At 42.9% G+C, this 27,039-nt stretch overlaps 1 protein-coding gene, 1 long non-coding RNA gene and 3 other non-coding genes across 6 annotated transcripts in view; 4 read left to right on the forward strand and 1 right to left on the reverse strand.

Annotated features, from left to right (window-relative positions):
* LOC137347301 (synapse-associated protein 1-like) overlaps positions 1-10,810 on the reverse strand; it is a 30,724-nt gene extending 19,914 nt beyond the window's left edge. For both annotated transcript variants that reach the window (XM_068011701.1, XM_068011700.1), the window contains exons 1-3: positions 10,561-10,810; positions 5,734-5,852; positions 2,290-2,356 (exon numbers count right to left, since the gene is read on the reverse strand). In XM_068011701.1, the coding sequence (XP_067867802.1) occupies positions 2,290-2,356; positions 5,734-5,852; positions 10,561-10,798 (424 nt within the window). In that variant the 5' untranslated portion in view covers positions 10,799-10,810. The remainder of the gene's footprint in view (positions 1-2,289; positions 2,357-5,733; positions 5,853-10,560) is intronic.
* Positions 10,811-11,099: 289 nt separating this feature from the next.
* On the forward strand, positions 11,100-14,762 carry LOC137347013 (uncharacterized). The gene is made up of 5 exons (XR_010968847.1): positions 11,100-11,390; positions 11,839-11,931; positions 12,431-12,489; positions 14,296-14,360; positions 14,604-14,762. It is a non-coding gene; the product is annotated as an uncharacterized lncRNA (long non-coding RNA).
* On the forward strand, positions 11,475-11,615 carry LOC137347366 (small nucleolar RNA SNORA16B/SNORA16A family). Its single transcript, XR_010968947.1, has one exon. It is a non-coding gene; the product is annotated as a small nucleolar RNA SNORA16B/SNORA16A family (small nucleolar RNA).
* Positions 12,167-12,302, forward strand: LOC137347367 (small nucleolar RNA SNORA44). The gene has a single exon (XR_010968948.1). It is a non-coding gene; the product is annotated as a small nucleolar RNA SNORA44 (small nucleolar RNA).
* Positions 14,468-14,540, forward strand: LOC137347373 (small nucleolar RNA SNORD99). The gene has a single exon (XR_010968952.1). It is a non-coding gene; the product is annotated as a small nucleolar RNA SNORD99 (small nucleolar RNA).
* Positions 14,763-27,039: the final 12,277 nt, after the last annotated feature.

Here is a 27,039-nt window from a genome sequence, read left to right on the forward strand (position 1 = left end):
CTTCAACGTCTCCTTGCTATTGCAGAAGAGCAGCCAGGAATTCTTCTCCCAATTCCAACCATGTAACGTTCCCCCAACCCCCTGCCAGTGAAAAGTGCACCTTCATCAGCGAGAGCAGAATTGGGGTTTTCTGCGATGCCCTACATGGTCAAATGGCCTGCCAACACTCACTGTCTAGGTTCAGACATAAAACTTAATCCAGAAACAATCAGCGCATTCAGGAGGGGAGAAAATTGAAAATCATTTTAAAAATCAGCATAAAGCCCTGATTTTAGATGACTTAGCAACTGGACCAAATAAAATTTCTAATATGCAAATACTTACTAACACACCCAAAGATGACCATTTCACATTTAATTTATGGCCCAAAATTACAGGAATGTAAAAACGTGACATCTTGAGTAAGCTTCCCACTGCTCCATCCTCTTTAATGGCTAATTAAATGCAGCAATGAGCAAGAGAGGTAGGAAAAGTACATCTGGGAGGTCATATTTCCTGCTTGGGCTGCTATCCAGAAACCCATGCTGGAAATCCGCATGTATAAAATCCTGAATATAATTGACATAGAGTTTGGTTGAATTGTTAAATAGTCCACGAACATTCAGTGCCCAACCCCATTAATGATTAATGACATTTGTCCAAGGCACTAGGTAGGTGAAGAGCAGGAGAGATCCCTTGCTATCCTGCCCAACATTTATCCCTTGCCCAACAGTCGATTTGGGATTAATGGGTCTTTTTCAGGTTGGAAAGACATAACTACTGGAGTGCCACAAGGATCAGTCCTAGGGCCTCAATTATTTACTATCTATATTAATGACTTGGAGGAGGGGGCAGAGTGTAATATATCCAAATTTGCTGACGATGCAAAAATAGGTGGGAGGCCATGGTGTGATGAGGACTGAGGAATCTGCAAGCAGATATAGATGGGTTGAGTGAGTGGGCAAAAACTTGGCAGATGGAGTTTAATGTAGGAAAGTGTGAGGTCATGCACTTTGGTAGGAAGAATCAAAAGGCAGACTATTATTTAAATGGAGAGAGAATTCAAAAAAAGTGCAGCACAGAAGGATCTGGGTGTTCTTGTGCATGAAACACAAAAAGTTAGCATGCAGGTGCAGCAAGTAATTAAGGCAGCAAATGGAATTTTGGCTTTTATTGCGAGGGGGTTGGAGTTTAAAAACAGGGAAGTCTTGTTACAGGGTGTTGGTGAGGCTGCACCTGGAGTACGGTGTACAGTTTTGGTCCCCGTATTTAAGAAAGGATATACTGGCATTGGAGGTGGTTCAAAAGAGATTCACTAGGCTGATTCCTGAGATAAAGGGGTTGACTTATCAAGAACGGCAGAACAGGTTAGGCCTTTATTCATTAGAGTTTAGAAGAATGAGGGGTGATCTTATTGAAACGTACAAGATTCTGAGGGGGCTTGACAGGGTAGATGTTCAGAAGATGTTTCCACTAGTGGGGGAATCTCGAACTAGGGGACATAGTTACAGAATGAGAGGACACTCATTTAAAACTGAGATGCAAAAGAATTTCTTCTCTCAGAGGTAGTGAATGTCTGGAATTCTCTACCCCAGAGTTGTGGAGGTTAGATCACTGAAAGTATTTAAAGAGGAGGTAGATAGATTTTTGAAATATCATGGAGTTGAGGGCTATGAGGAGCTGGCACGAAAGATGAGTGGAGGTCTGGGGCAGATCATGGCAGCCATGATCTTACTGAATGGCGGGACAGGCTTGAGGGGCCGAATGGCCTACTCCTGCTCCTATTTCTTACGTTCTTATGTTCTATCACCAAAACAGATAATCTGGTCATTAGTGCGGAGACCTTACTGTGTGCAAATTGGCTGTTTTCCTACATTACAAGCAGTGTCTACACTTCAAAAGTACTTCATTGTCTGTCAAGTACTTTGGCATGTTCTGAGGACGTAAAAGTGCTCAATAAATCCCAAATTATTTCTTTATGCCTATTGCAATACCTTCAGCCTTTAGGAAATACAGTGCTAAGAAGTACCTGTCTCTAAGGTTCAAATTAATAGGTTGTAATGCTACCCATAGAGGCCCATGGATAGTTAGCTTTGATGTGAAATTGGGCAGAGAAAGATTAAGGATCTCTCAAAAGAAAATGGAGATTACGACAATTGAAGTGAAATCTTAAGAGGAGACTGTGGATTACTTCGCTGATTTTGAAAGTGTAATAAATGCAGAACTAGTATTGGAAGAGAGTCATTAGATATTATTTTAACTATTTATGCACAAACATGGACCATTTGTTGAAATGAACCAATACAGTACCTGACTTCTTTAATTTCTTTTCCTTTACAAATTTTTCTTGTTCCTTTTGGAAATTTCCAATAATTGTCTATAAGTGACCAAAAAATGAAAAGTATTAAGCTGATTAAAAATAACTTTTATTCTATCAGTAGCAAATGATTAATACATACTTATAAAATTCAAAAACAAAAAAAGGCATTGGCTGATAACCTTGTTATACTTATTGCTCCTTCAATGGGGTAGATTTTAAACTCCACTGGAAACAGTGCTTGGGAGGGGTTAAAATCACAACATCCACATACTGGCCCAATGCTGTACCGTTCCCACACAGCAACTTTGAAACTGACCGAGGCTCCTGTTGCAGGCAGACGGAGGTCTGATTTAAATCTACATAATTGGACCATGCCTTGTAATCAGCACTGCAACTGTATGTTATCTTTGGCATTTGGGGACCCTGCACTAGGCCAACCCCTGACAGCCAAACCATAGTAGGAGTTGTGCAGTGGGCAGAAGAGGCTACGGTAAATTTACTCCAGGCTATCCTGGACTACTTGAAATGACTCACAACTCAGTGCACTTCCAGTGGGGTTTTCCCTCCTCTTGCACTCTCTCTGCCCACCCCCAATATGTCCCCAGTTAAAATCAACCTCACTGGCTCAGCAGGTAAAAGCACTGAGCGACAGAGTACTAAACCACAGAGATTAGGGCAGACCCAGGTTCAATCTATGATTCACAGTGAGTTAGTTAGCCAATTTCAGTCAAGGCAACAGTGACAGCAGCACAGCTAACCTCAGTGTCACTGTCTAGGGAAGAGAAACAAAAGCACCAGGCCAGGGTTTCGCTTCTAATTGCCATCCAATAATCCTGCTGGAAAATGCTTATGTGGATAGGATTGGGCCCAGCTACAACATCCCCATAAAAGAAATAGCCTGTCAATATTACTGAAATATTACCACTTGGCTAAGATACCAGAGGGTTGCTACTGCATATGGAGCTGTATCTCAGTATGAGACAACACCTTGAGCAAGGGAAGAAAGCAGGAGCTGAGGTGAAGGAGAAAGGAGGGACTTTGAAAAATAAAATTAAAGCCTTGTATTTTCCAATTACTGAATACATAACCAATTACCAATATCTTCTACACTTACATTTCAATTACATCATTTTACACTATTATTTGATCACAAAATTAAGGTATAAAAATGTTTGATTTATTCAGTTCAATAATGAATGGAATAAAAAGAAACCTCCTGTTAAAAAAAGAGCTTATTTAATCTGTTTACAGAGCATTTTCAACATTAACCAAGGTTAAAGAGCTTCACCAAGCAATGTCAAGTCTGATATTTACAAAAGGTAGAATCAACTAAATTGCGAAATGTTCAATGGATGAAACAACATACAAAAAGATCTAGATCAAGGTAAATGTGAAATAAATATCTTTAATATCATTTCTCTGATGCAGAAGCAGTGTCACAGTAGGGCATTTACCGCACCATTTATGGGACTTGTGCAGGGTTTAAATATGATGGCAGTTGGGGGGAGGGGGGGGGGGGGGGAAAGAGAGGGGGGGGGGTCGGAGGGGTGAAGTGGGGGCGGTTGAAGAAGCCTGGGGAGTGACGGTGTGAGAGGGAGAGAGAGATAGATGGGACTGTTCTATAAGGAAAGATTGTGGAGACTGGGCCTGTATTCTCTACAGCCTAGAAGAATGAGAAGTGATCTCATTGAGGCATACTACATTTTTACAGGACTCAACAGGGTTGATGCAGGAAGGATGTTTCCCCTGGCTGGAGGTGGCGGGGGCGGGGTGTGTGTCTAGAAGCAGAGGATAGAGTCTCAGAATAAGAGGTAGGCCATTTACAACTGAAATGAGGAGCTGCTGAATCTTTGGAATTCTGTACTCCAGAGGGCTGTGGAGGCTATATCATTGAATCTGTTCAAGACAGAGATCGATAGATTTCTAGATATCAAGGGATATGGGGATAGTACAGGAAAATGGCATTGAGGTAGATCAGCCATGATCTAGTTGAATGGTGTAGTAGGTGCGAGGGGTTGAATTGTCTACTCCTGCTCCTATTTCCTATGTTCCACCTTGACCAAGTTTTTATTGCCTGCCCTACTATCTCCTTGTGTGGCTCAGCGTCATATTTTGTTTTATAATGCTCCTGTGAAATGCCTTGGCATGTTTTATTACATTAAAGGTGCTATACAAATGCAAGTTATTGTTGTGATATAGGAGACCGTGGGAGAAAAATGGAAACAATAACCAGTTTTAAAAAAATATTGGAAGTTGCCATTTGGTTTATAATCATTTTTTCCCAATGCTGTGATGATTCTAATAGCCCTTAGATTATGTTTAACTGATTGAGGTAACTATAACAAGAGCACCCTCTACTGTACAGTCCTGTTCTGTAGTTTCATTGGCATTGGTACTGCTTGCCTAGCAGTACAGCAGTAAACTTTCCTGTAGTTATTTGTCTCCTCCCCCATTGTTTCCAGATACTCTATCCTCAATACGACGTGAAGGGCCAAGAACTTGCATAAAATGTGAATAGTTAGTGAACTTCTGCATCTTAAATACTGCAGCTACGTAGACATTCAACTGGGAGTGCCTACTAAATAAAAAGGAAAAGTCAGTGGCACAGAACCCTGGATCTTTTGCTATGACATGGCACTTAAAAAAAACAGGTTTTATCACTAGAAATTTAACTGAGCTATTGTTGCACAATGATAAACACAAGTTTAGTCTTTACCAGCTGAGGAGTACTACAGAAATATCTCACTATAGCATATCCCTGTATACACATGGTGAATCTTAGACAAATGTTTCCATATTTTGCAATTTTTGTGTCACAGTAACTTGGTTACTGATATATACATCATGGCAGTGCTGAGAAGTGATGCCCACAAAAGAGCCTGAAAACTCAATCTCTAGGACTTGATTTGCAGCGTATGGTTGTAGAAGCTGTACTACTCTTGTAACACTAAACATGAATAGCCACAAATATTTGACTGTCAAACCTGACTCACTGCAGTTGCACTAGCTGTGATTTGCCAAATTGTTAGGCCAAAAAAGCAGCACCAGCAGAAAGGGCAATGAGAGATCATCTGGCCTACAAGTATTCAGTACATCACCAGGTGTCAAAGGATATGACTCCAGTAGAGGGTGTGGTACCATGGTAAAGAACAAAAATCACAGGGTCAATAATGCTATCTCCTTCGAACATTATTTATAGTACGCTAGTTACTGCATTTGCGTTTAATTCCAATTGTATGCAAAAGAAATTAAACCCCTATTTTATCAATTCTGTCCCATCACCACTGCTGGTTTTACCAAATAAACATTTCTCACCAGGTAAAATACATAGGGAACTAGCACACTTATCTTTACCACTCAGTGAAAAATCCAACTTAACACTCATAACTTTGTTCTAAACAGATATTTTCTTGCAATACTGTAGTTGTTCAGACCATATCAAGGAGATTGTCTATTTTATGTTCCTCTACAGATTTCTTTATTGTTTGGGCGGTTTCACGCATCGAGTCCGATACTTTCTTTGTAGCAGATGTAGCAACATTCCGCAGGTAACCTGTAATTAAAAGATACATATAAATAAGAGACAATTTATGTTTTAGGTAAAGCTTTTATTATTAACCACAGATGCTGAGTGTTTCCAGCATTTCCTGATCTTCTCATCTGACAGCTACACACATGCACTGAGTCTCAATCGTAGGTTTTACATACTATAATAGGCCTGGAACCATCCTTCACCCTTCTCCTTGAATAGCATTCTGAATGGCAAAGCTGAGGGCACTGGGGAAACATTAGGACTGACACAGATTGCAAACCCACTTAATAAGTGGCCGCTAAGGAAACAGATCACACTTTAATCCATAATCAGTGACAGTGTGGCACTTCAGTGACACTTGCAGTATATCATACAATTGACATTGCTTTATAATAGAATGTTTGTGAGCGAGAAGCAGACAGATTTAAGGAGGGGTATTCCAGAGGTTGTGTCCTAGACAGTTGAAAGCACAGATGCTAACGGTAGTGCGATGGAAATCAGGGATGTGCAAGAGGACTGAATGGGAGGAACAGAGACCTGAGAGAATTGTAGGGCTGAAGGAGGTTACTGAGATAGAGAGGGACAATGCCATGGAGGGATTTGAACTTAAGGATGAAAATTTTAAATTTGAGGCATTGGTGGACAGGAAGACAATGTAGGTCAGTGAGCACAGGGGATATAGGTGATTGAGATTTGGTGAGAGTCAGGATAGTATTTGGAGCTGGAAGCTCACTTTGGGGTCAAATAGTTCACCATGTTGTGAATAGTCTTGTACAATTTCAGAGTGCGTCTGGGGAGGGGTTGCCGAAGACAATGGTGCTGGTAATCGCAATATTTAATTAGGGGGAACTGCGTCTCATCCAGGGCTGTATGTCAGACAAGCAGGCTGACAACAAAGGCTGCGGAGAGGAAGTGCTGGATGTCCTTGGTGTACAAGGGGAACCCTATGCCATGTCTTTGGATGATATCACCGAGGGGCAACATGGAAATGAGGAACAGGATGGGGGCCCCCTGATCGTAGGGGGTGACCAGAGGTGTAATGCTGAGGCTCTTCCCAATGGAAGAGACTTGATTGGTGATTCTTAGGCTGGCATTGGTTAGGTAAGAGTGGAACCAAGCAGAGGCCCGGCCAACTAAGCTGGATGAGAAAGGACTAGAAGGGCCCAGAGTTAAAGCAGGCTGCTGCAATGCCATCTTGCAACCCTCATGAAGTGACTCCAGACATGCCAACGGCCATGAATTTATCGCAAGAGACACAATTTCTAAATAAAATTAAGCCTCACTGGCAATAGAGCTCTGAAATCTCAAGATTTGTCACAGGGATTCTTGTAAACGTATCCATCGTAGGCTGCTACATCCTGCTCCTCCCCCAGACCACATACAAATTCAGAGTACTGGCCAGAGGTCTCCACTGCACCAACAGGGCCTGATGAAGCTGAAACTGGCCGGCCAACATAGATCTGCAGTGAACAGTACCAAACTTACCCAAATGCCAAAAGACTGCCACCTTCAGCCCTGTAACCAAGCAGCAGCCGGTCTTGCTCTCAGCAGCCACTTGATTACTTCAGTGAACTGTATATGCTAGCCAATTCAGGCAGTCCTGCAGAGTCTTCTTGTTAAGAAGAATGAATTAGCTAACTTTCCCACACAGGTCAGGTTCTCATGTGATGCTGTTCAGTGCACTTTACCCCAACACATCTTTGACAGAAGAGTAGAGAACGCTGTAAATCTCATGTTGAACTTCGCACTCAGGGCTCCTTAAAGAAAAGAATTTAGGATTTGTGTCCGCCTTCTCCATGTTGGACCCCCCTGCCCCCACAACTCTCCCTGCACAGTGTTGGTCCATTCAGGCCCACGTTAATGCAAGAGGATTGGGGTATTGCTGGGACATTATTCGAGCAGTTTAGTTTTATCTGTAACACACTGCACACACTTTGGAAATGCAACCGTGCTAGGCGTGAGCAAAATTAAGTACTAATGATCAGGAGAATTGGTCACTGTAGAAAAAAAACTGATTTCAATTTAATTTGGGAACATGTTACAATACTAATGGTGGACAATAGTCCAAGAGCAAAGTACTGCAGATGCCAGAAATCTGAAATAAAAACAGAGAATGCTGGAAATACACAGCAGGTCTAGCAACATTTATGTAAAGAGAAAGAGTTAATGTTTCAGGTCCATGACCCTTATCCATAGCCCAGACCACAAGAGTTGGGGCTTCAGAACATTTTAAATTCTGGGCTGTAATGTCAGGTCAGATCAGGTCTGCTTTTTTACTTAGTCAGCTGTGTCTTTGGGTCAGATGGCACAGTGGGGCCCTCATCTATCACAGCTTCTGCACCCTGAAATCCTCACCCTTGCTATCGCTCTCTACAACTTCAAACTGCTCCCTCAAAAACGCACTTTTCCAATTGTCCATGATTGTCCTGCCAAAACTTATCTGCCAACATCTGATCCCCAGGGTGGGGCTGAATTAGTGGGCTGTTGCTGATGGCTTGGGTGTGGGTTTTGAAGCTCCGCTCAGGGTCAAACAACACCCAGTGATGTCTAGTAAAACCAACACTTTACAGTCATCCACCAGCATTGGCAGTTGAATCAGATGATTAATATCTCAATCATCATTCAGGTCCCAGTTTATTATTTCCCAACATAAAGAGAATTTTGACATTAAAAAAAACATTAATTTTTGGAAAGACTAGAATGGAAACTTCAACAAACAAATTTTTTGACTTTTTTTTCAAAAGAAATTTGGGACTAGCTGGGATTAAATTTTCTTCCAAGGGCTATGAATAAGACTAAGACTTTTATTCTTGCCAGTATTCATTCCTCAAACCTAGTTGCCCTTAGGCATTAAGAGTCAACCATGTAGTAAATGACTGGAGTCACATGTAAGGTAGACGAGGTTAGGAACATAGGAAATAGGAGCAGGAGGCCATTTGGCCTGTCAAGCCTGCTCCGCCATTCAAACAGATCATGCTGATCATGTACTTCTATGCCATTTTTCCCCACTATCCCCACATCCATTGATGTCATTAGTATCCAGAAATCGATCAATTTCTGTCTTGAACATGCTCAGTGATTGAGCTTCCACAACCTTCTGGGGTACAGCATTCCAAAGATTCACCACTGTCTAAGTAAAGAAATTCCTCATCTCAGTCTTAAATGGCCTACCCCTTATTCTGAGACTGTGTCCCCTGGTTCTAGACTCACCAGCCAGAGGAAACATCCTATCTACATCTATAATAAAAGCAAAATACTGCAAATACTGGAAATCTGAAATAAAAACCGTGCTGGAAATACTCAGCAGGTCAGGCAGCATCTGTGGAGAGAGAAGCAGAGTTACATTTCACATCAGTGACCTTTCATTAGAACACAACTACCCTGTCACGTCCTGTAAGAATTTTGACAGTTTCAATGAGATCACATCTCATTCTTCGAAACTCTAGAGAAAGATGACCAATTTCTGCAATCTCTCATAAAACAATCCCACCATCTCAGGGATTAGTCTGGTGAATGTCTGTTGCACTCCCATTATGGCAAGTACATCCTTCCTCAGATAAGGAGATCAAAACTGTACACAATACTTCAGGTGCGGTCTCACCAAGGCTCTATACGATTGCATCAAGACATCTTTACTCCTGTACTTAAATCCCCTTGCAATGAAGACCAACATACCATTTACTTTCCTAACTGCTTGCTGCACCTGCATACTAGCTTTCAGTGACTCATGAACACTTGGTTCCCTTCCCTGAAGGGCATTAATGAACCTACAGCAGTAATGTGAGAAGAGATCTGGTGAACTAGCAAAAGCATAATATATCCCAATTTCCTGATGATTTTGATTACAGAACAAAACAAAATATCCCCCAGAAACCTGACTCATTCACCAACTCCACAAACCAGAGATGCTAGGGTGGTATACATTAGGAAGGATGTGAAGATCTTAGTGGGTGCAGAAAAGGTTTACCAGAATAGTTCTAGGGATGAGGAACTTCAGTTACATGGATAGACTGGAGAAGCTGAGCTTGTTCACCTTGAAGAAAAGGTTAAGAGAAGATTTGACAGAGGTCAAGTGGCCTCTTTCTGTGCCTTAAACTTTCTATGATTCTAGGTGTTTAACATCATGAGGGGTCCAGGCAGAGTAGATGGAGAGAAATTGTTCCCATTGGCAGCAATTGGCAAAAGAACCAAAAGAGACATGAGGAATTTTTTTTGAATACACAGCGAGTGGTTACAATTCGGAATATACTGCCCGAGAGGGTGGCAGAGGCAGATCCAATCATGGCTTTCAGAAAGGAATTGGCAAGCACCTGAATGGGAAAAGATTGCAGGGCCCCAGGGAAAAAGGTGGAGAAGCAGGACTAGCTAAACATATCCTTACAGAGAGCCAGCACAGGCTCGATGGGCCAAACGGCTTCTTTCTGTGTTGTAACTATTTTATGATTCTAAACGACAAATGCAGAACTGACAAGACGATTTTTTTAAAAAAAAGTTTTTTTCTAAAGCATTTTCAGCTGCACGAACAGCTTTGACCTGTTAGATTAAACAAGCCACCAATGTGGTTTATAGATCAATTGTTACCACTTTACATTGCTTTATGTTTGGGGGGGGGGGGGGGGGGAAAAGTTGCAACTTCTGTTTTTTATACAAATCTGTGGATTTGTTTTTTTTTAAAAAAAGTTTGCCTCTTGGATTAGGAGGCATTGGGATTAGTGTGTTTGTCACTCACTTCCCATCCCTTTGGCCTGCTCCAGAATGGGTCCAGATCCGGTTACTATACCGGGCGGCAGCTCGGAATCCTCCGCTTGCGTCAACAACAACCTTACCTCTGTAGACGCCGCATATTCGGACTTACTGTCTCCTCCCAACCAACTACTAATAGAAAACACTCTAAACATAACCGCTGTTAGCCTGGCCTCAGGCGCCGGCTGTTGGTAAATATAGGCCGCGGTCACATCACGTGACATCCGGTTGCTACGCACCTCTGACCCCCCTGACCCGCAAAGCACTCTGGGACTAGTAGTCCACTCCCATCCAAGCCCCCATCATTGAAACGCCTCAAACCAGGCGGCTGGTGCTTTTTAGGGTCGTGTTAAGATTCACTCCAAAGTTCTAGTTAATTTTTATTTCAATGCAGCCAGGCTGGAAGGGTTGTGAACTGGATGGACTACATTCCCCACGGTGCACAGCAGTAGAAAAGGCGCAGGCGCAGAAGTGCGGTTTTGTCAGGTGATATCATCCGCCCAATCAGTGAGCGTGATTTTCAATCCATAAAAAGCTGGTGTTGGAGTATTGCGGCCTCTTTTTCCTTTGGTGGTAATGGGAGTGGTGAAGATAATCAAGTTCCATCCTCTATTTTTTACCTTTATTGGCATCTTAAATTTATAATGACTATATTCCTAAATTGTTAATTAATGATGTTTTCTGACTATTTTTTGAGTATGTATTTTTTAATGCGGTGTTTTAGGGTGTTGGTTATATTCCCCCCCCCAGTTAGTGTACTTTATATAAGGTGACTAACCCAGTAATGGAGCAAGTCTCGAGTTAGATCTAATGGATGTAAGTTATTTGATATTCTGATCTGCCTTTGCTCTATTAGCTTGTCTTGGATGTACAGATGATCTTCCATAAAGCCTTCTAAAACCAGGCCCTGATCGAAGCCACGTTGAGCTGATCCTGTAACTCATGTGGTCAAAACAGGCGCCCAGAGTAAATTTCCATCGACGGTCGCTGCTCAGTTTTATTTCTGTACCTGATTTAGCAACATTTGTATGGAGAACAGTGCTGTACCTGTTTAATACTTTTAGATTTGAGATTGATGACGATTTGAGCAATTATGTAAATTGCTAGTTTTGGTTGTGTTAAAGCATTTAGCAATTTACAGAATGTTCATTCAGGCTGCTTTTTAAATTGCCTTTTCAGTGCTAAACTAAATTGTAATCTTGGTTCATTTCAGATTGTTTTTTTGTATGTTTGTTTTGACGCTTTCTACTTTAATGTATTACAGATGTATTGTCACAGAACATTGATTTCTGTGTGACCTTGGCTGCTATGTGCAGCTTTAATGCCCTTCCCAAGTGATGCTTAAAAGATGCTTATAGTAAGTATTATGCAAGTTAACTCATTCCTCATTTACCTTCCAAGGTGCTAGTGAATGTTAGGGCTAGTAACTATTCATTTTTAAACTGCTACCTATGGTAGCTTTTTCCATTGTTTGCTGGTCTGATTGTAGCTAACAACTTTATTTGGGATTGGAGGGTTTGAGAGCAGGGCAGTATTTTAAGTATTGCATATCTAAACTGGAACAAGTTTGTGTAATATATGTTGCCATCTTTATGCATGGTAACCGAGAGCTGCAGCTTCACAGTTGGTAGTTGTGGATTCTCCAACAACATGCAAGAGAAAATTGGAGAGACTTTGACAGCATTGGTCTTGTATTTCCTCTGATTGTCACTCGACTTTCCTACATCTTACAGCAGATTGTGCAACATTGCGTCTAAAGTGGATGTTTTCTCTAGTGTCTTACTAGAATGATTTAGATGGATACATGTGTGCTATTGATCTGAACAATTAAGTTGAAGTTGTCCATTCTTTTGCAGAATCTTTAGCAGCTTCTGGTATTTGGTTCCTGTGGCAGGTGATGGTGACTGTATGCCAGGTAGGCTTAATTTGGCTGGGTGGGTTTAAGTGGTCATTCCATTTAAATTCACTAATGTTAAGAATTTTAATTTTTGCCTGGAAACTATTGGTCATTGATATTGCAGTAATAGATGCATGATGAAAAGCTTTAGATGTAGTTTTGACTTTTGTCTTTGTCCATTGGCAAAGTTGGGTAAGAGTGCTAATAGTTCCATACCCTCCACCCTTTCCCATGGGACCTGCTCACCGGTCTTGTGTTCAGTGCCGGAGGCATAGCAGAATTAATTGACTCTAGTATCATCTAGATTGTTCTCCGATGGTCAGAGTTGATTAAGACAATTAAGTAAACCAGTAAATGTTTCCCTAATTACTATTCAATCCCATGGGATACAGGGAAATCCAGCAAGTTGGATACAAAATTGGCTCAGTAGCAGGAAACAAAAGGTAATTTTTGCTAGTTTTAGCAACTAGATAGTGATACAGCACTGAAACAGGCCCTTTGGCCCACTGAGCCTGTGCTGACTGTCAACCACCCATTTATACTAATCCTACCTTGATCCCATATTCCTTACTACATCCCCACCTTCCCTCAATTCTCCTACCACCTACCTACACTAGGGGCAATTTACAATGGCCAATTTACCGATCAACATGCAAGTCTTTGGCTGTGGGAGGAAACCAGAGCACCTGGCAGAAACTCTCATTATCACGGAGAACTTGCAAACTCTGCACAGGCTGTACCCAGAACAGAATCTGGGTTTTTGGAGCTGTGAGGCTGTGCTGCCCTAAACAGGGGGGGGGGTGGGGGGGGTGCTGTTTCCAGTGACATTCCACAGGGCTCAGTACTGGGTCTCCTGCTGTTTGTGGTATAAAGGATTTAGATGTAAATGTAGGGGGGGCATGGTCAAGAAGTTTGCAGATGACCAAGATTGGCCATGTGGTGCTTAGAGGAGGATATCTGTAGGCTGCAGGAAGATAATCTAATTTGTTGGGTCGGGCATTTAAAACAAAAATTAAAGGACTTGGGCCTGGGTTGGGTTTGGATTGGCTGGTCTGGTTTTAATTTTGTACCTGAGCCAGGCTTTAGTGTGAAGTGATTCATTTGGGGAGGTCAAACAAGGCAAAGGAATACATGATTGATGGGAAAATACTGAACTGGAGGAAGTGAGGGACCTTGGTGTGAATGTCCACAAATCCCTGAAGGTAGCAGGACAAGTTGATAAGGTGGTTAAGAAGGCATATGGAAACAGTTGAGGTATGGAATCAGTAGGGAGGTTATGCTGGAATTCTAACTTGGTTAGGCTGCAACTTGAGTACTGTGTGCAGTTCTAGTCACCTCATTACAGAAAGGATGTAACTGCACAAGAGGAGCTTTGAGATGTTGCTGGGACTGGGAAAATGCAGCTGAGGAAAGATTGGATAGGCTGGGGTTGTTTTCCTTGGAACAGAAGGCTGAGGGGAGATCTGATTTAAATGTACAAAATTGGGAAGGGCCTATTTACCTTAGCAGAGAGGTCAGTGACTAGGACATGGATTTAATGTGATTGGTGGAAAAATTGGAGAGGTGAGGAAAACATTTCACTCAGGGTAGTGGGGGTCTGGAACTCTCTGCCTGAAAGGATAGTTGAGGCAGAGACCCTCAACTCATTCAAACTCTGGATATGCACCTCAAGTGTTGCAATCTGCAGGGCTATGGACCAAATGTTGGAAGGTGGGATTAGAATAGGTGGATTGCTTTTCAGCCCGTACAGACATGATGGATCAAAAGGCTTCTTTCTGTGCCTTTTAAACTTCTGGTTCTAATTTTATACCAATTTTGTTTCAGGTTGCTGACCAAAGCTGAATGGAAGAATTTTTGTAACATGATTGAGTTTGAATGCATTCTCAGTGGTAAGAGTTCTTAACTTTACACAGTATATAGTTTTGTCTGCTCCTGTTAAATGAGTGCTCAAACAATTATTCCTTGGGTGCATATCATATAGCTGAGATGTGATATTGCTGATCAGTGATGACAACCCATGTATTGTGGACTGCTGGATGATGCATGCGGATATGGGGCTGAGATCAGTGGTGTTGCAATGATTTGATTTTGAAGTGATTTAAGCCTTTTTCAGCTTTGTTTTTTGTTTTTAGGTCTGCAGGTAGTGGTGCCTACAATGGGTGAATCATTCAGTGCATTGAACCATACAAAGATAATCAACCTGGAATATTAACAGATGCTGGCTGAGTTACTTTGAAGCTGATGTAACTTGTATTATGTAATGGTGTACTAATAAAGCATCTTTGCTGAAAGATTGCCTTGATATGATATTTAAGAACTTTTCTACCAGTAGGATGTTAATAGCTGCAAAGCTGTTTGGGGGTTCTAGAGCACTGTCCAGGTGGCATAAACAGTAGGTGGGGAGTGTACAGGAGTCAGACTGCACCAAATCCTGATCCCTAATCAGTTAGCAAAGACAAGGGTGAACAGGATACAAGCAGCAGATCTTGTGATAGATTAGTAGGTTGGTGAGGCAAGCATTGAAGAGTCAAGCTTGGAGATGAGGGGTGGGTAAGGGTTTGGTGTTTACAATTCAATATTGCAGAATTAATGTCTGAGGGAGTGTTTGGAAACTTGTAATTGATGTCCAGTGGGATTTGCAACCAAAAGCTTCAGGCTGACTTGAGAAGCTTACAAATGCTAGTCTGTGGGGTTTGTGAGTAGGTCCTCAAACATTGCTTTCCCATGGGGATGTCGGTAAAGGTTTAAAACACTTGAACATTACTGTAGTAGTTATGGTTGAAGCTTTACTGAGCAAAATAATTCATTCAGATGTCTTTGGTTTATTGTGTCCATTAAACATTGCATTTGCTATATGATGCCAACTGTTCAGTTGGTAGCACACCCTCCTGAGTTGGGTAGTGCTGGAAGCCTCCCTCTAGCGCAACTGACAGTCACAAAGGAGATACTGGATTAGATGACCAAAGCTTGGTGGAAGCACACTTTTAAAGGAGACAAGGTGATGTGTAGGGAGGGTATTCCAGAGCTTGGGCCCTAGGCAACTGAAGATTAATATTGGGATGCACAAGAGGCCAGAATTGGATATGGAGGGCTGATGCCATGGAGGCATTTGAAAACAAGGATGTGAATTTTGTAATCAGACCTTGCTTGACTGGGTGTAAACATAGGTCAGCAAGCACAAGGGTGATAGTGGAATAGGGGCTTGGTGTGAGTTAAGACATGAGCAGCAGAATTTTGGATTGCTTTAAGTTTATGGAAAGTAGAATGTGGGAGACCAGCCAAGAGTCCATTAGAATACTCCAGTCTAGAGGCAGCTAAGGCAGGAATCTGCATTTCAGCAGATGAATTAAGTTGGGAAAATGTCATGGAGGTGGAAATAGTCAGTCTTAGTGATGGCTCAAATGAGGTTGGAAGCTTATCTCTGGGTCAAATGTGATGCCAAGCTTGGGAACAGACTGGCTAAAGTCAGACTGACATTTTAGTGGCACATGCTGCATTTCTGCATGTGCCACCTAGTGTTAGCATTGTCTGCAAATGCAGCCTAATCTGATTGCCAGGGAGAGGGATGGAGTTTGCAACATGGACCTAAAACAATGGTTTCAGTCTTCCCAATCTTTTAAGCAGGAAATTTTTGCTCATCTGGTACTTGATGGGTAAGCAGTCTGATAATTTAGTAGTGGGCTACAAGCTGAAGTAGAGCTGCATATCTTCAGCATACATGTGAAGACTAATACAGCTTTTGGATAATGCTAAGGGGCAGCATGTAGACAAGAAATGGGGGGGCAAGGATACCTCTACAGCAGAGGTAATGATAGTGAAGCCATTGCAAGTGATTGTGTCGATGGAACTGGGGAGAGCTGGCCCAACAGTGGAGAGGTGTTGGAGAATAATTGGTCAATGTGTCAAAGGCAGGGTGAAGAGGGAAGGTCTACCTTTGTTGGCCACAGAATGTCATTTGTGACTTTTTGGTACTATGATGGGGGTGGAAACCAGATTGGAGGAGCTCATAGCATTAAGTACGAAGGCAGCAATTTGACCCATGTGCTGACTCTTCTAAGGAGCAATTTCACATACTGCCTATCCCCTGCCACCTCACTTCTCCTTTTCAGATATTTAGAAAATGTAGAGAAGTTTACAGCACAGAAGGTCTCTGCCTGTTGTGTCTATGCTGGCTGAAAAATGAGCCATCCATCCAAATTCAATTTTCCAGCACTTGGTCTGTATCCCTGGAGGTTATGGGACTTCGGGTGCATATCTGGACTCATTTATTTAAAAAAAAAAGTTAAGGGTTTCTGCATCTACTGACTTTTCAGGTAGTGAGTTCCACGTCTTTACCCGTTGGGTTAAAGAGTTTTCCTCCTCTCCCTACCAATCGCTTCAAATCTTTGCCCCCTAGTCACTGACTGTTCTACTCTGGGATGGATCAATTTCCCTGCCACTCTATGCAGGCCCATCACAACCTTATATACCATGCCTCTGTTCCAGGAAAAGCTGCCCCAGCCTATCCAATCTTTCTTCATAGCTGCAGTTTTCCAGTCCTGGCAACATGCTCATAAATCTGTACCCTCTAGTGTGATTACATCCTTTCTGTAGTGAGGCGACCAGGACTGTATGCAGTACTACAATGTCAAACATGGAGTTCTGGAAAAGATGGGAACAGCATTGGGAGGCCATTATCACAATGCTGTTTTTGGGATCTTGCTGTTCACAAATTGATTGCCATATTGCAGCAGTGACTTTCAAAGTACCTCATTGGCTGTAAAGTGCTTTGAGACAGCCTGTGGTCATGAGTAGCACTATATAAATGCAAGTCTAAGCCAGTTTCACTTCAATTGCTGCAGCTGCAAAAGAGCTGTGTACATTAGGACTAGACTGCTACAGTAGCCATGAATAGGATTGATAGAACAGGAGGTGGGTCTCATGGACAAGATGAGATAGGAAACTAAAGATGAGTTCAGGGCTAAGGCAGGGGGAGCATTAGTGGAAGTTTGGCCAGGTGGGCTAATGGGGAGAGATACCACAGAGGCAGCTGGTAGGAGGGTCTCATGAGGTCCTTGCACTTAATTTTATCAGAGGAGCAGGGTTTAAAAAGGTGGTTTGCAATAGAGGAAAGAACCTGCGGGTTGCAGAACCTGATTGTGTTTTAAATGGTCTGGCAATGGATGGTTAAACCAGTTGTCCGCCATATTCTTTCAAATCTGCATCCTTTGGATTTAAGGGAGTGGAGATGAGGGGGAATGGCGAAGGTGAGAGAGTAATGATTTTATTAGGGACAAGGACTTCAAAGGTGGTGAGGATGCAGTTGAGCAAATCAGTAATTGCAGAAATGTTGCGAACGGAGGGCCAGAGGCTAGACAGTTGGGATTTTAAAAGTAGTTGTAAGTGAATTGGGGGATTGATTTTTCGAGGACAGAACGCGAAGGAGGTAAGAGTTGGTGTGGAAGAGGATGTAGATAGTGAGTGATGACAAGGAAGTGATCAGAGATAGCCTTATAATTGAGAATGGGTCCAGCAAGACCAGTTGAGATGGCAAGGTCAAGGGGTTGGCTATGAATGAGTTGGGGGAGTTTACATGGAGGGAGGATAAGAGGGCAGTGAACTAGAGAGAGAGAGAGAACATGAGGTGAGATGCAGGTTGAAATCACCAAGGATAAGTCGTTCGGCGGCTGAGGGAGGAAAGCAGTGGCTAATTATTTACCACTTAGTAAGACAACTCAGAAGTTTGCTGCACTGAAGGTAGGGCAAACTACTGAATGGTTTTTCCTTCCCACTTTTACTACCCTTTTTCCCCTTTTATGAAAATGTTTCTGATGGTGAGAGATATCATCAGATTAATTGTGCCTTATCCAGGTGACTATTTACTGCTGCTGAACAGAATCCTGCCTGCATTCAAATTTTACAGGTGTTTCCAGCAGCGGTCACAGGATCGCGATCAAATGGGAGCTCTACTTGGATACTTTCCTCCCCATCCCTGCCAATATCGTACCACTGCCCAGCAAAAATCAATTAGTGCATACCAGGGATCAAATATGTGCCTTTGCTAGAGCATATGTGTGAGTGCTATGTCGTACAATGCATTTGTGTTGAGCCATGGGAGTTTTACCAGGAAATGTTGAAATTATCTAAGTATAATTTGTATAGAATCCTCATCAGTCAGTGTATTTTTTTCTTTATTCACTTATGGGATGTGGGTGTCGCTGGCAAGATCAGCATTTATTGCCCCTCCCTAATTACCGTTGAGAAGTTGGTAGTGAGCCACCTTCTTGATTACAACTGTGTGGCTTGCTCGGCCATTTCAGAGGGCATTTAAGAATCCATCACATTGCTGTGCGTCTGCAATCATATATAGGCCAGACCAGGTAAGGATAGCAGCTTTCCTTCTCTAAAGGACGTTGGTGAGTCAGTTGGGTTTTATGGTCACCGTTAATTATGCTAGCTTTTTATTCCAGAATTATTTAATTTTTTGTACTCCTTCACGGGATTTGGGCGTCACAGGCTAGGCCAGCATTTATTGTCCATCCCTAATTGCCCTCAAAAAGATGGTGGTGACCGTCGTCTTGAACTGCTGCAGTCCATCTGGTGTAGGTACATCCACACTGCTGTTAGGAAGGGAGTTCCAGGATTTTGGCCCAGAAAGGAATGCCAATTCTAGACACATACCTGGAATGGGCGCATTGTCTTATGAAGAAAAATTGGATAGGCTAGGCATGTATCCACTGGAATTTAGAAGAGTAAGAGGCGACTTGATTGAAACATAAGATCCTGAGGGGTCTTGACAGGGTGGATGTGGAAAGGACGTTTCCCCTTGTGGGAGAATCTCGAACTAGGAGTCACTTTAAAAATAAGGGATCGCCCATTTAAGACAGAGATGAGGAGAAATGTTTTCTCTCAGGGTCATGAGTCTTTGGAATTATTTCTCAAAAGGCAGTGGCAGCAGAGTCTTTAAATATTCTTAAGGCAGAGGTGGATGGATTCTTGATAAGCAAGGGGGTGAAAGGTTATTGGGGGTAGGCAGGAATGTGGAGTTGAGGTTACAATCAGAACAGCCATTGAATGGCACAACAGGCTTGAGGGGCCGAGTGGCCTACTCCTGCTCCTAATTCGTATGTTCGTATATAGTTCCAAGTCAGGATGGTTGGGGTTGGAGGGGAATTTGCAGGTGGTGGTGTTCCCAAGCATCTGCCGCCCTTGTCCTAAGTGGTAGAGGTTGTGGGTTTGGAAGGTGCTGTCGAAGGAACCTTGGTGAGTTGCTGCAGTGCATCTTATATAGGGTGCACGTTGAGTTTAAATTCCCCCGTTACTGTCGTGGGATTTGAACTCGTGTCTCAGGATCATTAGGCCAGGCCTCTGGATTACTAGCCAGTAACGTAACCACTAGGCTACTGTATCCCTATGAACCCAGTGCAGAGATGAAAGGAGAAATATGAATGCACCATATCCAGCCTTCAGCCCAGTGTTTAAAAACAAATTGGCAACATAGTATTTCCATTTCTGTATCACTGTAATGGAACCTGTAATGTTTTCAAATCAGATTACATTTGATAAATTACTTTAATTTTCTCTTTAAGAATCAGTTCTAATGAATTAACTTTATTTTCTGAGACAGGAATTTTTATTGATTCCATTCGTGATATATGGCGAATTGTATGGCCTGAAAAGCTCAACAGTAAAATAATGCTACGGCTGTTATAAATATGGTTGCAAGACTGCTGGAATCTTTTCCATCCTATAGCTTATTATTTTCTATGCAGGAGGAAGATAATGTAGTAAACAATATTTTCAGGATGGTCAATGGAAGTAAGGACACATAATGCCTCCAGGCTCACAGCCAGATCTTTGTTAAAACTGTCAATCTAGAGTTACAGTACCAGGACAACATGACAGGTGAAGTAATTCCATCGGTCAGATAGCTGTCAAAATGTCACCAAGAAGGAAATTCCTTTATTAACTGTATCACAGATAATTGGCTTTAGCTGAATGGCCCTTTCTGGAAAGTCTCCAAATCCTACTTCTAGTAGCCTGATTTTTCTTCAATATAATGAGCATGAATTACTTGAATAATACAGGAAAGTATTTCAATACTTCAGCACATATAGTCTGTAAAATAGTAGGATGAATCCAATCCAGCAATTACCACTCCAGCAGCCTACACTCAATCAGCAGCAAAATGATGCAGTGTGTTGTCAACAGGACTATCAAATGGCATTTACTCACTAATAACTGCTCACCGATTCTCAGTTTGGTTTCTGCCAGGACAACTTGGCTGCAGACCACATTACAGCTTTCGTCCAAACATTGACAAATAGGCTGTCTTCCAGAGGTGAGGTGCAAGCGAATGCCTTTGGCATCAAGGCAGCATTTGACTGAGGAGCCCTCGTACGATTGGAGTCACTGGGAATTGTGGAAAGCTCTCCAATGGCTGGAGTCATACCTGGCACAAAGAACATTGCTGCAGGAGTTCCTCAGGACAGTGTCCTAGGCCTAAGCACATTCAGCTACTTCATCAATGAGACAGTAGATGCATCTTTGAAAATTCTATAGATTCTGGAAGGGTTCCTGCAGACTGGAAAGTAGCAAATAGAACCCCACTATTTGAGAAGGGAAAGAGAGAGAAAACGGAGAACTACAGACCTGTTAGTTTGATGTCAGTAGTAGGGAAAATGTTAGAATCTATCATAAACGATGAGATAACTGGACACCTGGAAAATAATGGTATGATTGGGCAGAGTCAACATGGATTTGTGAAAGGGAAATCGTGTTTGACAAACCTGTTGGAGTTTTTTGAGGATGTTACTTGTAGCACGGATAAAGGAGAACCAGTGGATGTGATGTATTTGGATTTTCAGAAGTCTTTTGATAAGGTCCCACACAGGAGGTTAGTAAACAAAATTAGAGCACATGGGATTGGGGGTAATATACTGCAATGGATTGAGAATTGGTTACTAGACAGAAAGCAGAGAGTGGGAATAAATGGGTCATTCTCAGGACAGCAGGCTGTTAGTAGTGGGGTACTGCAAGGATCAGTTCTTGGGCCACAGCTGTTTACAATCTATATAAATGATTTGGATATGGTGACTAATTGTAACATTTCCAAATGATTAGGAGGGAATGTAAGTTGTGAGGAGGATGTAAGGAGGCTTCAAGGGGATTTGGGTATAGTCATAGAGATACAGCACTGAAACAGGCCCTTCAGCCCACCGAGTCTGTGCTGACCAACAACCACCCATTTATACTAACCCTACAGTAATCCCATATTCCCTACCATTCTCCTACCACCTACCTACACTAGGGACAATTTACCTAACAATCTGCAAGTCTTTGGCTGTGGGAGGAAACCAGAGCACCTGGTGAAAATCCACACAGTCACAGGGAGAACTTGCAAACTCCACACAGGCAGTACCCAGAATCAAACCCGGGTCACTGGAGCAGTGAGGCTGCGGTGCTAACCGCTGCACCACTGTGCTGCCAAGTGAATGGGCAAGAACATGGCAGGTGGAATATAATGTGAATAAGTGTGAAGTTATCCACTTTGTTAGAAAAAAACAGAAATGCAGCGTATTAAATGGTGAGAGGTTGGGAAGTTTTGATGCCCAAAGAGATCTGGGTGTCCTTGTTCATGAGTCACTAAAAGCTAGTATGCAGGTGCAGCAAGCAATTAAGAAGGCAAATGGTATGTTGGCCTTCATTGCAAGGGGATTTGAGGACAGGAGTAAAGATGTATTGATTCAATTGTATAAAGCATTGGTGAGACAGCACCTGGAGTATTGTGTATAATTTTAGTCTCCTTATCTAAGGAAGGATACACTTGCCATAGAGGGAGTGCAATGGAGATTCACCAGATTAATCCCTGGGATGGTGGGATTGCCTTATGAGGAGAGATTGCAGAAACTGGTCCTGTATTCTGTAAAGTTTTGAAGGATGAGAGGTGATCTCATTGAAACTTACAAAATTTGTACAGGGTGTGACAGGGTAGATGAGGATAGGATGTTTCCTCTGGCTGGTGAGTCTAGAACAAGGGGACACAGTCTCAGAATAAGGGGCAGGCCATTTAAGACTGAGATGAGGAGGAATTTCTTTCCTCAGAGGGTGGTGAATCTGTGGAATTCTTTACCCTAGAAGGCTGTGGGAGCTCAATTATTGAGCATGTTCAAGACAGAAATAAATTTCTGAATATTAACAACATCAAGGAATATGGGGATAGTGGGGAAAAATGGCGTAGAGGTAAATGATCAGCCACGATATGTTTGTATGGCGGAGCAGGCTCGATGGGCCGCATGGCCTACTCCTGCTCAGATTTCCTATGATCCTTCCCTCCACTGTGAATTCAGAATTGGGGCTGTTTGCTGATGATTGCACAGTGTTCAGTACAATTCACAACTCCTCAGATAATGAGGCAGTCTGTGCCCACATGAAGCAAGACCTGGACAACATTAAGGCTTGGGCTGTTCAGTGGCAAGTAACATTCATGCCACACAAGTGTCAAACCATGACTGTCTCCAACAATAGAGAGTCTAACCACCTCCCCTTGATATTCAATGGCATTACCATTGTCAGATCTCCCACTATCAACACCCTGGCAGTCACCATTGACCAGAAACTAAACTGGGCCAGCCACATTAATACTCTGGTTAAAAGAGCAGGTCTGAAACTGGCTTTTCTGAGACAAATAATTCACCTGACTCTCCAAAGCCTGTGAACCATCTACAAGACACAAGTCAGGAGTGTGATGGAATACGTTCCACTTGCCTGGATGAGTGGAGCTCCAACAACACTCGAGAAGCTTGACACCTTCAAGGACAAAGCAGCCTGCTTGATTGGCACTCCATCCACCATCTTAAACATTCACTCCCTCCGCCACTGACACACAATGGTAGCAGTGTGTACCATATACAAGATGCACTGCAGCAACTTGCCAAAGCTCCTTTAACAGCACCTTCCAAACCCGTGACTTCTACCACCTAGAAGGATAAGGGAAACAGGAGCATGGGAACACCACCACCTTCAAGTCATGCACAGTGGTTAGCACCGCAGTCTCAAAGCTCCAGCGACCCGGGTTCAATTCTGGGTACTGCCTGTGTGGAGTTTGCAAGTTCTCCCTGTGTCTGCGTGGGTTTTCTCTGGGTGCTCCGGTTTCCTCCCACAAGCCAAAAGACTTGCAGGTTGGTAGGTAAATTGGCCATTATAAATTGTCCCTAGTATAGGTAGTTGGTAGGGAAAATGTGGGGATGTGGTAGGGAAAATATAGGGACAGGTGGGGATGTGGTAGGAATATGGGATTAGTGTAGGATTATAATAAATGGGTGGTTGATGGTCGACACAGACTCGGTGAGCTGAAGGGCCTGCTTCAGTGCTGTATCACTAAAACTAAAACTAAACCATCCTGACTTGGAAATGTATTGATGTTCCTTCAATGTAGCTGGGTCAAAAACCTGGAACTTCCTTCCTAACAGCACTGTGGGTGTATCTACACCAGATGAACTGCAGGGATTAAAGAAGGGAGCTCACCACCACCTTCAATAGGGCAATTAGGAATAGGCATTAAGTGCTGGCCTTGTGAGTGACACCCATATCCCATAAATACATTAAATAAAATGGAATAAACATTTTCCTCTTTCCCTTGTAAGTTCCTTATTCATTAATTAAATTCTTAGATGATAGAATACGGTTTCCTGTTGCAATGAAAGAGGTCTTGTACCAAGCTTAAAAATTTAGCATAAGAGAATAAAATTGTTAGAGGGAATTTTTGCAGTTTTCTCCCTTGAAGTTACTGAGTCATGCTGAGTACAGTTCTGCAGTTGCTGACACCTCTCTGGTATCTTGTCTAAATGGTCGTCGTTCATGTATGAGGCATGGCTTTGAGATTGGAGGGAATTTGACAATGTGCATATTTTCTCTTGGGGTGCAGGGTTGGTGGAGGGCCACCCCCTGTGGTCACTGAACAACAATCAGAACAGAAACCTCGGCTGATTTGTTTCTCTCCCTCCATAGTCCAAGGGCAGAGAGGCTAATTCTAGCATCCCACTGCATGACTGAGATTAGTTTACAAAATATGGGATCATACCTGAGTTCTTGTGTGTGACTTTGTAATACTCTGAGCAGTGCTTTGATCCATTGGGAGATGATAACAGCAAAATCAGCTGTTAACCGTTCAGAGCTGTGTACAGCTGTGTTGTGAAGTTGTTCACCCTGGAATATTAAAGTGCTGCATCATGTCATTCTTTGATTTTACAAAGTTAGCAACATTTTGCCTTTTGCCTGGCTACTGCTGACTGTACAATGACCAGGCTTCCCAATGCGAATGATCCCAATGGGTCACATTATCCAAAAGTACATTACTTAAATTGTGAAATACTAATGAATTTCTAGCAAGGTCAGTAATTTGCTGTCCCATACTCTGGATTATGTGTCCCAATTGGGAAAACGTTTTCTTTTGAGAATCTGAATCAAATTCATGTAGAATGAACTTGGCCGCTACTACAAGCTGGATTTCTGCACAACACAGCTGTGCACAGTTCAAAACACTAGGCATATGAGTAAAACGCTGACTGCGTATAAGTATTCCTCCTTAAACAAATGTGATAATCTGAACACACACATTAGACATTGATTATATGCAGAGGCATCAGCCTGTGAAAAGAGTAGAAAACGTAGTGCAGATTTGGAGCTTGTCAATAAAATAAATGCATGTATGCAGTAATGCAATTTAATTCCAGAATGCATTGGTTGAGATTAATGTCCTTTTTCTCTCCTGAAGAGATGACTCTCATATGAACGTGCTTCCACAATGCTAGCTGCCCAGCCTCCCATGTCTCTCCCAAGGAACCATTCCTCGTGTATGTACTTAGTGTGTTCAGGTACATCTTTGAGGAATATTAGTTAGTGCTGTTGTCTCTGCTACATCCTCGTCTTCTCACCTCCTCACCTACCCTCCCCAGTCCCCATCCTTCTGTACTTTGCCTTTTCCACCTACTGTCCGTCAATCCTGTCACCACTTAACTTCCCTTTCTGCCCACTATGCTCACTAGCAATGTCAATGGCGAAGTTTCCTCAGGCAACATCGAGTCACGATTTTTAAAAATTCATTCTTAGGGATATGGTTGTCACTGGCAAAGCTGGCATTTATTGCCTGCCCTAGTTGCCCTTGGGAAATAGAGTGGTGGGATGCCTTCTTAAACCACTGCAAACCACTTGGGAAAGATACACTCACAATGCTGTTAGGCAGGGAATGCTGGGATTTTGACCCAGCGATGATGAAGGAACAGCGAATACATCCAAGTCAGGATGATGCGTGACTTGGGGGGAACCTGGAGTCGAAGATGTTCCTAAGTGCCTGCTGCCCTTGTTCTTCTGGCTGGTGGAGGTTGCAGGTTTGGCAAGTTGCTGAAGTGCATTCTGTAAATAGTGCCCACTGCAGCCAAGGTATGCCGGTGGTGGAGGGAACGAATGTTTAAGCTGGTGGACCAAGTGGACTGTTTTGTTCTGGATGTTATCGAGCTTCTTGAGTGTTGTTGCAGCTGCACTCATCCATGCAAGTGGTGATTTAGGTGGTGAGCCATTTGTTGAGGAATGCACATTGTCTTCTTTGTCGCAACTTCTGGTCTTTGATTCTTGCCACATGTCCTCTCTTCTACCACTGAATTCCATCACCTTCCCTTTGGCTTAGAGATACTGACTGGTGCCATTAACCAAAGAATATTTTTAAGCCACACGGTAGAAAGTTTCAAAAAGCGGTTTTGCTTTTTTCAGTCAGTTCTGCTGAAAGGTCATCAACCTGAAACATTAAGCTGAATTTTGTTCTGGCAGCGGGGGTCCCGTCGGCGGGCTGGAAGATTGGGGGAGACGCCGCCTCGGCCCTCCTTGAGACCCCTGTTCCAATTCCACTGCGGCCAGGCAATTAACTTCCCGCCGACAGGGACCCCATCCCTTTCAGGGATGAGCTTCCGAGAGCTGCCTGCCAATTAGAGGGCTGGCATCCGGCAGTACCACTGGGAGCAGTGGCCATTGTCGGTATTGCAGGAGGCCCTGCACCGCAATGACTGCAAAAGACCCTGGGAGAGGTTAAGTGGGATTGAGGTTGTTGGGGCCATTCAGGCAGGCTCCAGCGATGGGGTGGGGGGAGGGGTTGGTGAGGGTGGGAGGGTGTCTTCCCAGGGGGAGGCAGCGATCACTGCCGGGGAGAGGGGGAAGGGGGTTCTTTGGGGGCCCTGGATTTCCAGACTTCCATGCGGGATTGCAATTCTGTCAAGTGGCCATGCATGATTGCATGATGTGAGATGTGGATGCCTCCACTGTCACTACTGGATCTTGCACGGTACTTAGTCACTTCCTAATGACAGAAAGAAACATTGGTGTTCAGATAATATGTTACCTGTACACTTCAAAAGAATACCCAAAATGTAATGGAATGATTTGCCAAGCTAATAAAAGCAGAGCTGTTGGATACATATGGAAATACTGTCAAATTTATCGTCATTTTAAAATATTCCGTGCAATATAATTGCCCAAAAGATAGTCGTAATTTTTTATGTAACAGCATATTAACATTAGATATTAAGCCATAGCCAGGAA

This window comes from Heterodontus francisci, chromosome 31 (genome assembly GCF_036365525.1).
Source record: "Heterodontus francisci isolate sHetFra1 chromosome 31, sHetFra1.hap1, whole genome shotgun sequence".
NCBI classification, from domain to species: Eukaryota; Metazoa; Chordata; class Chondrichthyes; order Heterodontiformes; family Heterodontidae; genus Heterodontus; species Heterodontus francisci.